The sequence below is a fragment of the Macaca mulatta genome, chromosome 12 (genome assembly GCF_049350105.2).
Source record: "Macaca mulatta isolate MMU2019108-1 chromosome 12, T2T-MMU8v2.0, whole genome shotgun sequence".
Lineage (NCBI taxonomy): Eukaryota > Metazoa > Chordata > Mammalia > Primates > Cercopithecidae > Macaca > Macaca mulatta.
The window spans coordinates 101,809,720-101,824,362 of NC_133417.1; the positions used below are offsets into that span (position 1 = coordinate 101,809,720).

Consider the following 14,643-nt stretch of genomic DNA (forward strand, 5'->3'; position numbering starts at 1 on the left):
GGGATTATAGGCATACAACACCATGCCTGGCTAATTTTTTTGTATTTTTAGTAGAGATGGGGTTTTTGCCATGCTGGCCAAGCTGGTCTCAAACTCCTGAGCTCAGGTGATCAACCTGCTTCAGCCTCCCTAAAGTGCTGGGATTACAGCCATAAGCCACTGTGCCCAGCCCTCAAGAAGTTTTTTAATCTGAGATTGCTATGTGATCAATACAGAGATAATAAAAATTATGTTTCTAAATAAAAGCTGTAACACACCTGTTATTAGAATGTAGCTCTGTTGATTGTTTTCAAGTTCTTGATAGACTATACTACTTGACAGACTAGACTAGATCCTGCATTCTTCTAGATTCTTCCAATCCAACTTTCTTCCATGGAATTACTGAAAATGAGAACAGCTTTGTTCTGAAAGCCCTATAAGCTGAAACTAGATGCATTTTAAGAAATAAGCCTCATGTTTGATGTATGGGCCACACAAAAAGTTCACCAAGCCACCTGATGTCATAATCAGAGTCATCTAAACTACAAACCAGGATGAGAAGTTGACACTTTCACTCTTCAGATAGCTTTTCCCAAGATGTCAGAACAAGACTTCGTATCATGACACCCTTACCCTTCTTAATGACCTTTTTTACTTGAAGAATAATGGTCATTTGATGTATTCAACTGGTTGTGTTTAAGCCTAGGTTCATGGTTCAAAACTACTATGCAAACTGATCATTTTACTTTGTATTTTCCCTTTTTAAACTTTCTATCTGTTTTTCTTTGTGTCTTCTCTGATTTATTTGAGCTGTGTTTTGTAATTCTCATTGTGGAGATCTTTTGCCTCCCTGGTTAGCTATATTCCTAGGTATTTTATTCTTTTTGTGGCAGCTGTGAATGGAATTGCCTTTCTGAAGTCCTTGCCAGAGCAATCAGGCAAGAGACAGAAATAAAGGGCATGGAAATAGGAAGAGAGGAAGTCAAACTATCTCTGTTTGCAGATGACATGATTCTCTACCTAGAAAACCCCATAGTCTCGGCTCAAAAGCTCCTTCAGTTGATAAACGACTCCAGCAAAGTTTCAGGATATAAAATCAATGTACAAAAATCACTAGCATTCCTCTGTTAACTTGTTTAAATTTTGTAGAACTACAACTCCTAACAGCTTAATGCTGGCCCAGCACTTTGGAACAAAGTAAACTGAACTTAATAATGGACTCCAGGTAGACTTAGCCTCAGAGCCACTCCCTTCAAACCTCCCTTCAAACCTCCCTCAGTGCTCCAATGTGGCTAAAAGGTTTATGACACTGACTCCTAGTCACCAATCATTACAATGTGGGATTAGACCAGCAACCTGGGACAGGTCTATTCCAGCACCAAGGGATATCAAAATCTAACTATGGGGTAATTGATCAGTGATGCTTTTGGAGAAAGATCTTAATCAAAAGGGGAAAATGTAAAACTGGCCAGAATCAACATGGAGTCATTTGTGTTAGAAAAAAAAAAAAGAAAAAAACAAAACCAAAACAAACCCTGACAAACAGAGCTGAGGAAGGCTAAGAAGAGAGAGTTCTCATACTTGTATGCTTGATAATAAAACTAACACAAAAGACTGCAACCTGGAACAAAGGCCATCTCAACCTTATACAAAAAAACTTTCTCTGAGGACATCTGCCCAGCAACTGCCTGCTCAACCTCAAACTGGCATCGCCCTTGTTATTCATCCCGGCAGCCAAGAATAATCATTTCAAAACAATTTTAATCCTTTTTATTTTTCCTTCAACATCCTGTCTTCCTTTACCTCCCTGAATACGCACAAGTTTACTGTAGCACACCAATGCCCTATTACAAATAAACATCATTTTCCTTTAGAGAGCCTCTCTCTGTTTGTTATTTAAGTTGACAAAACTTAATGAAACTAATGACCAACTGGACTGTGTGAATATTCTTTGAAAATGCTTTAAAAATTTTTAAATAAATATTTGACTCCTGGCCAGGCATGGTGGCTCACGCCTATAATCCCAGTACTTTGGGAGGCCGAGGTGGGCAGATCATGAGGTCAGGAGATCGAGACCATCCCGGCTAACAAGGTGAAACCCTGTCTCTACTGAAAATACAAAAAGTTAGCCAGGTGTGGTGGTGGGCACCTGTAGTCCCATCTTCTTGGGAGGCTGAGGCAGGAGAATAGCGTGAACCCTGGAGACGGAGCTTGCAGTGAGCCGAGATACTGCCATTGCATGCCAGCCTGGGTGACAGAGCGAGACTCCATCTCAAAAAAAAAAAAATTGACTCCTAAACATTGAATGGGTTAATGAGGAAATTTTTTAAAAATTAAAATATTCCTTGAGACAAATAAAAATGGAAACATAATATACCAAAAGCTATGGAATACAGCAAAGAAAGTTCTAAGAGGAGAGTTCATAGCAATACATGCCTAAATCAAAAAAGTAGAAAGACTTCAAATAAAAAACCCAATGATGCATCTCAAGAAACTAGAAAAGGAAGAACAAATGAAAACCAAAATTAGTAGAAGGAATAAAATAATAAAGATCAGAGCAGAAATAAAAGATATTGAGACTGAAAAAAATACATCAGCTATGAACAAGCTTCAGGGAAAAACAAAAAGATCAACAAAATGAAAAGTTGCTTTTTTGAAAAGTTAACCAAAATCTACAAACTTTTAGCTAGACCAAGAAAAAAGAGAGAAGACTCAAATAAAATCAGAGACAAGGAAAGAGTTATTACAACTGATACCACAGAAATAGAAAGGATCATTAGAGAATATTATAAACAAATTTAACCCCACAACTTGAAAATCTAGAAGAGATGGATAAATTCTTGGATACAACCAACCTACCAAGGTTGAATCAAGAAAAAAAACTAGAAAACCTGAACAGACCAATTACAAATAATGAGGCTGGGCATGGTGGCTCACACCTATAATCCCAGCACTTTGGGAGGCTGAGGCAGGCAGATCACCTGATGTCAGGCGTTCAAGACCAGGCTGGTCAACATGGTGAAACCCTGTCTCTACTAAAAATACAAAAATTAGCCAGGTGTGGTGGCACACACCTGTAATCCCAGCTACCTGGGAGACTGAAGCACAAGAGTCACTTGAAGCTGGGAGAAGGAGGTTGCAGTGAGCCGAGATTGCACCACTACACTCCAGTCTGGGCAATAGAGTGAGACTCTGTCAAAACAAAACAAAACAAAACAAAAAACCAAGTAATGAGATTGAAGCAGTAATAAAAAATCTCCCATCAAAAACAAGCGTGGGACCTGAGGGCTACACTGCTGAAATCTATCAAACATTTAAAGAACTAATATCAATACTAGTCAATATTCCAAAAAGACACTGAAGAGAAAAAAGCAACTCCAAACTCATTCTATGAGGCCAGCATAACCCTGACATCAAAACCAGAAAATAATACAATAAAAAAAGAAAAGTACAGGCCAATATCTCTGATGAACATAAAGGCAAAAATCCTCAACAAAATACTAGCAAACCGACTTCAACAACATATTAAAAATATCATTCACCACAATAAAGTGGGATTTATCCTAGGAATGCAAGGATAGTTCAATGTATACAAATCAATCAATGTGATAAATAACACAAATGGAATCAAGAATAAGTATAAAAATAATTTCAATAGATGTCAAGAAAGCATTTGATAAAATTCAAAATCGCTTTATGATAAAAACTATTAAAAAACTGGATATAAAAGGAACATACCTCAAAACAATAAAGGCCAAATATGACAAACCCACAGCTGACATTATACAAAATGGGAAAAAAAATTGAAAGCTTTTCCTCTAAGACCTAAAAAGGACAAGAATGTCTGCTTTCACTACTTATTCAATAGAGTACTAGAAGTTCTAGCCAGAACAACTAGGCAAGAGAAAGAAAAAAAGTGCATCCAAATTGGAAAAGAAATAGTCAAGTTATCCTTGTTCACAGATGACATGATCCTAGATTTTAACAAAACCTGAAAACTCCACCAAAAATACTGTTAGAATTGGTTTTTTTGAACTCCGTAAAAGTTTCAAGATACAAAGTCAACATATAAAAATCAGTAACTTTCTATATACTAATAGAAATCTGAAAAAGAAATTAAGAGGGCTGGGCGCAGTGACTCTTGCCTGTAATCCCAGCACTCTGGGAGGCCGCAGCAGGTGGATCATTTGAAGTCAGGAGTTCAAGACCAGCCTGGCCAACATGGTGAAACCCTATCTCTACTAGAAATATAAAAAAATTAGCTGGGCGTGGTGGCACATGGCTGTAATGCCAGCTACTCAGGAGGCTGAGACAGAAGAATCACTTCAACCTGGGAGGCAGAGTTCACAGTGAGCCAAGATCGTGCCATTGCACTCCTGTCCGGGCGACAGAGCGAGACTCTGTCTCAAAAAAACAAAAACAAAAACAAACAAACAAATCAAGGGCGTGATCCCATTTACAATTAAATTATATCTAGGAATAAAAGTAACTAAAGTAAAAGATCTCTACAGTGAAAAATTATAAAACACCAATGAGAGAAACTGAAGAAGACACACAAAAAAATAGAAAGTAATTCCATCTATGTTCATGGATTGAATGATTCAGCATTGTTAAACTGTCTATACTACCTCAAGCAATGTCTAGATTCAATGAAATCCCTATCAAAATACCAATTGAGAGTCTTCACTGGTATAGAAAAAACAGTCATAAAATCATATGGTACCAAATAGCCAAAAAAATCCTAAGCAAAAACAAAGAAGCTGATGGCAATCACATTACCTGACTTCAAAATATACTACAAAGATATGGCAACCAAAACAGTTTAGTACTGGCATAAAACAGTTACATAAGCCAATGGAACATAATAGAGAACCCAGAAATGAACTCATTTACAGTCAACTAATTTTCACTAAAGGTAACCAAAACATACACTGGAGAAAGGACATGGTGCTGGGAAAACTGGATATTTATATGCAGAAGAAAGAAACTAGATCCCTATCTTTCATCATGTGCAAAAAATTAAATCAAAATAAAGACTTAACTTTAAAACCCAAAACGATGAAACTACCACAAGAATATATTGGAGAAATGCTTTGGGCCATTGGTCTGGGCAAAAATTTTTTGGGTAGGACCTCAAAAGCACATGCAACAAAAGCAAAATGGGATTATATCAAGCTAAAACGCTACTGCACAGCAAACGCAAGAAACACCAAAGTGAAGAGATAAGCCAAAGACTGGGAAAAAATTTTGCAAACTATCCATCTGATAAAGGATTAATAACCAGAATATATAATGAACTCAGACAACTTAACAGCAAAACAAATACTCTAATTTTAAAAGTGGCCAAAAGATCTGAACAGACATTTCTCAACAGAAGAAATATTAATGGATGGTCAGATGTGGTGGCTCATGACTGTAATCTCAGCACTTTGGGAGGCCAAGGCAGGAGGACTGCCTGAGGTTGGGAGTTCAACACCAGCCTGACCAACATGGAGAAACCCCGTCTCTACTAAAAATACAAAATTAGCCAGGCATGGTGGCCCATACCTGTAATCCCAGCTACTCGGGAGGCTGAGGCAGGAGAATCGCTTGAACCCGGGAGGTGGAGGTTGTGGTGAGCTGAGATTGAGCCATTTCACTCCAGCCTGGGCAACAAGAGCAAAACTCCATCTCAAAAAAAAAAAAAAAAAAAAAAGACATACCAATGGCCAACAAATATATTTTTTAAAATGTTCAACATCACTAATCACCAGTGAAATGTACATCAAAACCACAATGAGATATTACCTCACCCTAGTTAAAATGGCTTGTTATCAAAAAGACAAAAAATAACAAGTGCTAATGATGATACGGAAAAAGGGGAATGCTAGCACACAATTGGTACAAATGTAAATTAGCATAGCCATTATGAAAAACAGACTAGAGATCCTTCAAAAAACTACAAACAGATCTGCTATATGACCCAGCAATCTTACTGCTTTATATATTGTCCAAAAGAAAGGAAATCAGTATATCAAAGAGATGTCTGCATCCCCATGTTTACTGTAGCACTATTCACAACGGCCAAAATATGGAATCAACCTAAAGTCCATCAACAAATGAATGGAAAAGAAAGTGGTAATATATACACAATGGAATATTATGTAGACATAAAAGGAATGAAATTCTATCATCTGTAGCAACATGGATGTAACTGAAGGACATTATGCTAAGTGATAAGTCAGGCATAGAAAGACGAATATTATACACTGTCATTCGTATCTGGGAATTTAAAAAGTTGATCTCATGGAGCTAGAGAATAGATGGTTACCAGAGGGTGGAAAAGGTAAAGAGGAGTGGAGGGATGAAGAAAGAATGGTTAATGGGTATAAAAATACAGTTAGAAGAAATAAGGTCTACCGTTTGATAGCACTGCAACCTCTGCCTCCCGGGTTCAAGCGATTCTCCTGCCTCAGCCTCCCGAGTAGCTAGGATTATAGGTGCCCACCACCAAGCCTGGATAATTTTTTGTATTTTTAGTAAAGATGGGGTTTCACCATACTGGCCAGGGTGGTCTTGAACTCCTGACCTCAGGTGATCCGCCCGCCTCGGCCTCCCAAAGTGCTGGGATTACCGGCATGAGCCAGCACCTGACCAAGATGACTGTAGTTAATAATTTATTTTATATTTTAAAATAGCTAGAAGATTTGGAATGTTCCCAACACAAAGAAATGGTAAATGCTTGAGTTGATGGATATCCTAATTACCCTGATTTGATCTTAACACATTATATGAGTGTGTCAAAATATCACCTGTACCCCATAAATAGGTACAATTATGTATCAATCAAATAAATTAAAAATAAAATACTTCTTAAAAAGTCATTTGAGGCCGGGTGCGGTGGCTCATGCCTGTAATCCCAGCACTTTGGGAAGCTGAGGAGGGCAGATCACAAGGTCAGGAGTTCGAGACCAGCCTGGCCAACATGGTGAAACCCCATCTCTACTAAAAATACAAAAATTAGCTGGACATGGTGGCCGGTGCCTGTAATCCCAGTTACTTGGGAGGTTGAGCCAGGAGAATCACTTGAACCTGGGAGGTGGAGGTTGCAGTGAACTGAGATCACACCATTGTACTCCAGCCTGGGCAACAAGAGTAAAACTACGTCTCAAAACAAACAAACAAAAAACAAAAAAAGGCATTTGATAATATTAGGGCATTCTTGTTAATTTTTTGCTGTGTATTATGGTTAAATGTTTTGCCCCTTTTTAAGTCATAAATACTAGCAAATTATTATATGAAGATAATTATACTGCTTGATTCCTATAACGACTTAGTTAATCTGGTTAGACTCAAAGTTATTTTTTCCATTAAAAATGACACTGATACAAAAATGACAAGTTAAGAGGATGTTAATAATTTGCAGGTCTTAAGACCACACATTGAAGGTCTCTGGACTAGCTTCCTCAAACTATTTGGGATTGGTAGTTGATAGTGGAAAAGTAATAAAGATGCAGAGAAGGCTCATCATAAAATCACATGCTATTTTGGAGTTTTCAAGAACAGAATAGTAGCTACTATTATGTGGCATAATTATAAAATAATAAATTAATTAAATAATAAAGTAATAAAAAGGGAGTTTTAAGAACTCTCTTAATTATGTCTACTGATTCAATATAATAGAATTATACATATAAATACATATGTGGAACTAATAGTTGTTCTACTTTAATATTCATAACAAAAGTAACTTAAAAATTAGAAGCATTCTTACCTGTTGAGAAAAGAGAATATAATTGTCCTCTATAAGTAAGAAGCATATTAGATATGACATAAGCAGGAAGAGCTCCACCATGAAATCTAACTACCTAAAAAACAAGTAAGTCAATGGGCAACTCCTGAATATTCATGTTAATGAAATAAGTGTAGTTTCACATAAAATTTAAAAGTTGCTCTTCAATTTATACCTTTCCTGACGTGGCCACAAAGATATTTCCAGTAGTAAGTATCAAAAACTCTAAGTACAATAAATGTTGAAAATACATAACAAACTAAAAATGCATCTGAATTTTTTATCGAAGGCATAATAGAACACATAATTGAGTAGCATATACTACAAAACTGTTTTCCAGGACACACTGATTATTTAACATGTTCCAGGCATGACAGTAAACACCTTATATGCATTATCTCATGTCCTTCGCCTAATATTGTTTGAGGTAGTTCTTATCCCTATTTTATAGATAAAGAAATTCAGGCATGAGAGCCCAACTAACCTGCACAATTTAGAACATAATGGGCAAGTTACTTAGCTTCCCCTCTCTATGTCTTTATCAGTAAATGGGGACAATACTAGTATGTACCTTATAGGTAGTTATGAGCATTAGACATGCATATGTGTGTAAGGCATTCAGAATATTAACTCATATATGACAAGTTATGAGAAAATGTTAATTGCTTTATTAACTTTTTATGTCCTTCGCTGTGTTTGAAAATCTTATGGAACTATAAGTTTTAAAATCAGTGCCTGAGTTCATAATCATTATGTTATAGTGCCTCAAGTCATCCTATCAGCTCTCTACAAAATACATACAACAAAAACAAGCATTCCTATACACCAGTAACAGACAAACAGAAAGCCAAATCACAAGTAAACTACCATTCACAATTGCTACAAAGAGAATAAAATACCTAGGAATACAACTTACAAGGGATGTGAAGGACCTCTTCAAGGAGAACTACAAACCACCACTCAAGGAAATAAGAGAGGACATAAATAAATGGAAAAACATTCCATGCTCATGGATAGGAAGAATCAATATTGTGAAAATGGCCATACTGCCCAAAGTAATTTATAGATTAAATGTTATCCGCATCAAGCTACCATTGTCCTTCTTCACAGAATTAGAAAAAACTACTTTGTTTCATATGGAACCAAAAAAGAGCCTGCATAACCAAGACAATCTTAAGTAAAAAGAACAACCCTGGAGGCATCACTCTACCTGACTTCAAACTATACTACAAAGCTACAGTAACCAAAACAGTATGATACTGGTACCAAAACAGATATACAGACCAAAGGAACAGAACAGAGGCCTCAGAAATAACACCACATATCTACAACCATCTGGTCTTTGACAAACCTGACAAAGACAAGCAATGGGATAAGGATTCCCTATTTAATAAATAGTGTTGGGAAAACTGGCTAGCCATATGCAGAAAACTGAAACTGGACCCTTTCCTTAACCTTATACAAAAATTAACTCCAGATGGATTAAAGACTTAAAGTAAGACCTAAAACCATAAAAACCCTAGAAGAAAACCTAGGCAATACCATTCAGGACATAGGCATGGGCAAAGACTTCATGACTAAAACACCAAAAGTAATGGCAACAAAAGCCAAAATTGGCAAATGGGATCTAATTAAACAAAAGAGTTTCTGCACAGCAAAAGAAACTATCATCAGACTGAACAGGTAACCTACAGAATGGGAGAAAATTTTTGCCATCTATTCATCTGACAAAGGGCTAATATCCAAAATCTACAAAGAACTTAAAGTTACAAGAAAAAAAACAAACAACCTCATCAAAAAGTGGCGAAGGATATGAACAGACACTTCACAAAAGAAGACATTTATGCGGCCAACAAACATGAAAAAAAGCTCATCATCACTGGTCAACAGAGAAATGCAAATCAAAACAACAATGAGATACTATCTCACCCCAGGTAGAATGGTGATCATTAAAAAGTCAGGAAAGAACAGATGCTGGAGACGATGTGGAGAAATAGGAATGCTTTTACACTGTTGGTGGGAGTGTAAATTAGTTCAACCATTGTGGCAGACAGTGTGGCAATTCCTCAAGGATCTAGAACTAGAAATACCATTTGACTCAGTAATCCCATTACTGGGTATATACCCAAAGGATTATAAATCATTCTACTATAAAGACACATGCACACATATGTTTACTGCGGCACTGTTCACAACAGCAAAGACTTGGAATCAACCCAAATGCCCATCAATGATAGACTGGATAAAGAAAATGTGGCACATATACACCATGGAATACTATGCAGCCATAAAAAAAGGATGAGTTCATGTCCCTTGCAGGGATATGGATGAAGCTGGAAACCATTATTCTCAGCAAACTAACACAAGAACAGAAAACCAAACACTGTATGTTCTCACTAATAAGTGGGAGTTGAACAATGAGAACACATGGACACAGGGAGGGGAACATTACACACCAGGGCCTGTCAGGGAGTGGGCGGCTAGGGGAAGGATAGCATTAGGAGAAGTACCTAATGTAGATGATGGGTTGATGGGGGCAGTAAACCACCACAGCACGTGTATACCTATGTAACAAACCTGCACGTTCCACACATGTACTCCAGAACTTAAAAGTATAATTTTAAAAAAAGCCTTAAGTTCTTTTAATGTCACATTATTAAAAGTAAATTTACTTTAAAGCATGTTTTCCATTCCACATAATTTTTTTAGAACATGTATAGACTTCTCTGGCAACCTGAGGAAAGCTATGTAAGTACAAGCTTACTATAAAAGTTGGAGAAAATTTCAGAAAATTCAGGGTCTCCCTAAAGTTCCTCCATGGATTCCCAGGTAAAAAGAGAAGAGAAAAAAATCAGATAACGTACAGCCCATACTTGTCACTTACAGTTTACAGCTTTGCATGGAAGGTTGGGAAAGCTGAGTAAAAGGGAAAAGACCATTTTGCTACCTAATACCAAATCATACATGACATGCTGGGAAATATACTGTACTTATCGAGAGTATAAAAGGAAAGTTAAGCAACACAGCAGGCTCAGGAGTTAGACTCCTGGATTTAGATTCCAGCTTTGCCTCTCACTAGTTCTATGTCCCTGGGCAAGTTATTTTACTCCTCCATTACTTTCCCTTCCCTCTCTCTATATCCTCATCTGTAAAATGAGATAAACAGCACTTACCTCACAGGGATGTAAGGCTTAAATATGTTCACACTTGCATAAAGCATTTGGAACAGTAACTGGTACATGGTAACTGACTGGAAAATACTAGCTGTTATTGTTACCTTTAATGCCCTTCACTGTGTTTAGAATCTTGTAAGACATCCCACGCAGAGTATTCTGAATATAAAATTTATTTTAATGACAGAGGATCATTGTTATGAGTATTAAATGTTATACTGGGCTACAGATACAACTGGGTATATAAGATACTACTAAGCTTACAACTATAAACTGACCTCCCTGTCTCATAGTCAAACTGTAGCCATACTTAGTATTTGGTGCAGTATTTCTTTAAATTTTGAATTACATGCCAACATTGAAAAATTAAAATATTTCGTCTAAAACTTCAGATTTCTAGTTTCTCTTAAAAGCTGAAGATCTGGCAACACTGGACTTCATTCCTGCACAGAAATGATTTACCAGTGTTTATGGAATTCTCTTGAGAAAGTAACTTTCAGTTTATGCTTTGCCCTCTTTTTCGTAAGAGCAGACTATAGAATATGTGAATATTTTCCTCTTTCCTTTTTCAGAAAAAAATTTAACTTTATGAAAAGTTATCTACTGAAGGCTGAAGTTTCTCTTATTCATTTTCTCCAACCTTCTGTGACTGAATCAGCAACATTCAAAATATGTATTGTTTTTTTAAAACAAGTAAGATATACAACTTTCATTCATTCTCTTACTACCTACAAGCTACATTTTTAAACAAGCATGAAGGAAGAACATCTTATGTCTTTTCAATAATTTGAGAATTTAATTCAATTAATACAAATTCTTTTTGTTTTTAAATTTTTTATTACAGAACTAAGCTTAAGCTTCAATAATACAAATTATTTAATTGACATTTTAAAAGAATCTACATTTGATACTGTTAACACCTGTACATCCTCAGTCTTTAGAAAGATTTCCACATCAAAACCAGAATACTAGGTCTGTCCTCTTTTGGTTTATAATTATGCTTGACCCTAGTGTATCAAGCTGACTTGACTTTTCTTGTTACTAAATTGAATTATGAGACACAGGAATTATATCGATAAGAGAGTATGTTATATTCCTACTCCAAACCACTGTTTACAGTAATATGCCCTTTCACCATACTAAATATACAATAGTATGAATTTGAGAGATTTAATTGGTTCCTTAACATTTTAGAATATATACTGTAATTATCCATGATGCTATTTTCCAACTTACACAAAGATTTTAATATTCCCTTCCTAATTTAGCACAAAATTTTTATATATTAACTTATAATTTTATAATGTTCACAATTTAATAACGTTCATAATCTAGTTCTCACCAAGTTGCTCTGAGGATTGAATGAGATAATGCATATAAAAAATGTTTCTAATTTAATTTTGTCTTGTGAGTTTTATTACAGTATTAAATGACTTAAGAGTTAAAACAAAATTCTACTATGCCTGCATTGCAAAATACAACAGATCAAAAAAAAGTGAAAGTAATAAAAGCTGTAATACAAATTTGACTGAATTTTAAAACTATGTAACTTCCCTAACTTATCAATTGTTATCTTATTTATGTCCAGGTTGCACAATTGTGCAAATTATAGCAATGCTAAGTAGTATCTATAGTTCTACTACTTTAGGCAGTATTTTTGTAATATTATTTGCTAATGAATTCAATATGTTTATCTTCAATAGAATTTATGTTTACCTTTTATAAACTAAGTATGCACAATATAAAAAGTTATTTGAAAACATTCATTTATACAGCAGAGCCTACATATTTTATTGTACTATGATTTTATAATGTAACATGAGCAACATGAAATCTTTTTTCTTTTTCTTTCTTTCTTTTTTTTTTTTTTGAGATGGGGTCTCCCTTTGTTGCCAAGGCTAGAGTGCAGTGGCACAATCTCAGCTCACTGCAACCTCTGTCTCCCAGGTTCAAGCGAGTCTCATGCCTCAGCCTCTTGAGTAGCCAGGACTATAGGTGTGTGCCACCATGCCTGGCTAATTTTTGTCTTTTTAGTAGAGGTGGAGTTTTACCAGTTGGCCAGGCTGGTCTCGAACTCCTGACCTTAAGTGATCTGCCTGCCTTGGCCTCCCAAAGTGCTGGGATTACAGATGGGAGCCACCATGCCCGACCGTGAAGTCTTAATATGAAATTCATTTAGGCAAAAATATTAGTTTGTTTGAGAATCAGGTATCAGCTCTCATTTTTTGGATGTATCAAACATGAAAGCATCACCTTAAAGCAGGGGTGGACAACTACGGCCTGTGGGCCAAGAATAATTTTTGGATTTTATTAAAGTGGAAGAAGAATGAAAAAGAAAAAAGGAAGAAGACAGAAGCAGCTACAGCAGTGGCAGTAGCAAAAGATACTGTATGTGGTCTGCAAAAAATTATTGATTATCTGGCCCCTTATGGAAAAAGTCTACAACCCCTTCCTTAGAGTTATCTATTCATAAAGCAGTAAATAATTAACCAGCCAGGAATCTCTCTTACCTGTCCAAGTATTTGTGAAAAGGAAGTCTTAATTGTCACCTAGTTTAAAACAATTATTGAAAAAAAGGTTATTTTCCTCTAAACTCCTTTACATTTTATTAAATTGAGTACTTCTGCATTTCTCTAAGCATAATAATTGATTTTCCATAATGGTAAATCTTAAAGGCACTCAAGATCTTAAAGAATCTTCTGAACCACCATGTAAATTGTATTAAGTACAGTTTTACTGTTTAGCATACTTTCCCACATATCTAATTATTTGACAGTTGAGTAAATGCTATTATGCCCCTTTACTACCTAAAATATTTGATTAAGTAGAATATCTTATTACCACATCATGCCAGCTAAAGAAATTTAAGTCAAAATAATATTTTAAAAAGAATTTCATCCTTAATTATCTCTACCATAAATACAACTTTTTTTATAATTAGGAAGTCTATTTGATATTAGAAAGGAGATAAATTTTTTTTAGGGAAGTTTAAAATGATTACATTTTGTCAAAATATAGACTTCTTGAAAATATACAGTATTTGTAAAAACATGGACATTTTGAGAGCATGCAGTATTTGCAGCCAAATTTTTATCACAATTTTTTCTATTGCTTTAATATTATAAATATGAATAGGCAAGTTAAAAACTACTATGGCCCTGAAAAACCCTTAACTGTTAGAAACAGGATGCAAGATATCAAAGCAATAATAAATTCCACGAAATCTAAATTAATTCATAATATAAGTTCAACTGAAACTTGGCTGGAGGAACAGATTCTATTAATTTGACAATATCAATCCTAGTTTACCCTCGAAAAGTTAGATCTAACAAAGTATCCAAACATTTAAGCTTGGTTTAAAGCAGTTGAGCAGAAATAAAATATTTCACATAAACCAGAGGCCTATGATGTCATAACCACTGAAATGAGTACTTTAACCACTTAAATCTGGAATCTAGGGGCTCTTCATTCATGAATCCATAAGTAAATAAAATGTTACTCTCAAGTCTATTTCCCTTAACACAAAGAGATGTATTTTGATTACAAAATAAACATAATAGGTATGAAATCACACATTTTAATGACTAGCAGAGCTTCAAATAATTAGTGAAAAGGAAAGAAGATCCTTAAGCTAACAACCAGTAGAGCTATACACCAGTAAGTATCATGTCAGTTACTGCAGTAAGCCCCTGTCAGCTGACCTCATGATGTTCTTCAATT

The 14,643-nt window shown here is 35.5% G+C and overlaps 1 protein-coding gene across 2 annotated transcripts in view; it reads right to left on the reverse strand.

Moving 5' to 3' along the window:
• PGAP1 (post-GPI attachment to proteins inositol deacylase 1) overlaps nucleotides 1–14,643 on the reverse strand; it is an 83,323-nt gene that overhangs the window by 23,403 nt on the left and 45,277 nt on the right. For both annotated transcript variants that reach the window (XM_015131899.3, XM_077957345.1), the window contains exons 19-20: nucleotides 13,434–13,472; nucleotides 7,733–7,826 (exon numbers count right to left, since the gene is read on the reverse strand). In XM_015131899.3, coding sequence (XP_014987385.1) covers nucleotides 7,733–7,826; nucleotides 13,434–13,472 — 133 coding nt within the window. The remainder of the gene's footprint in view (nucleotides 1–7,732; nucleotides 7,827–13,433; nucleotides 13,473–14,643) is intronic.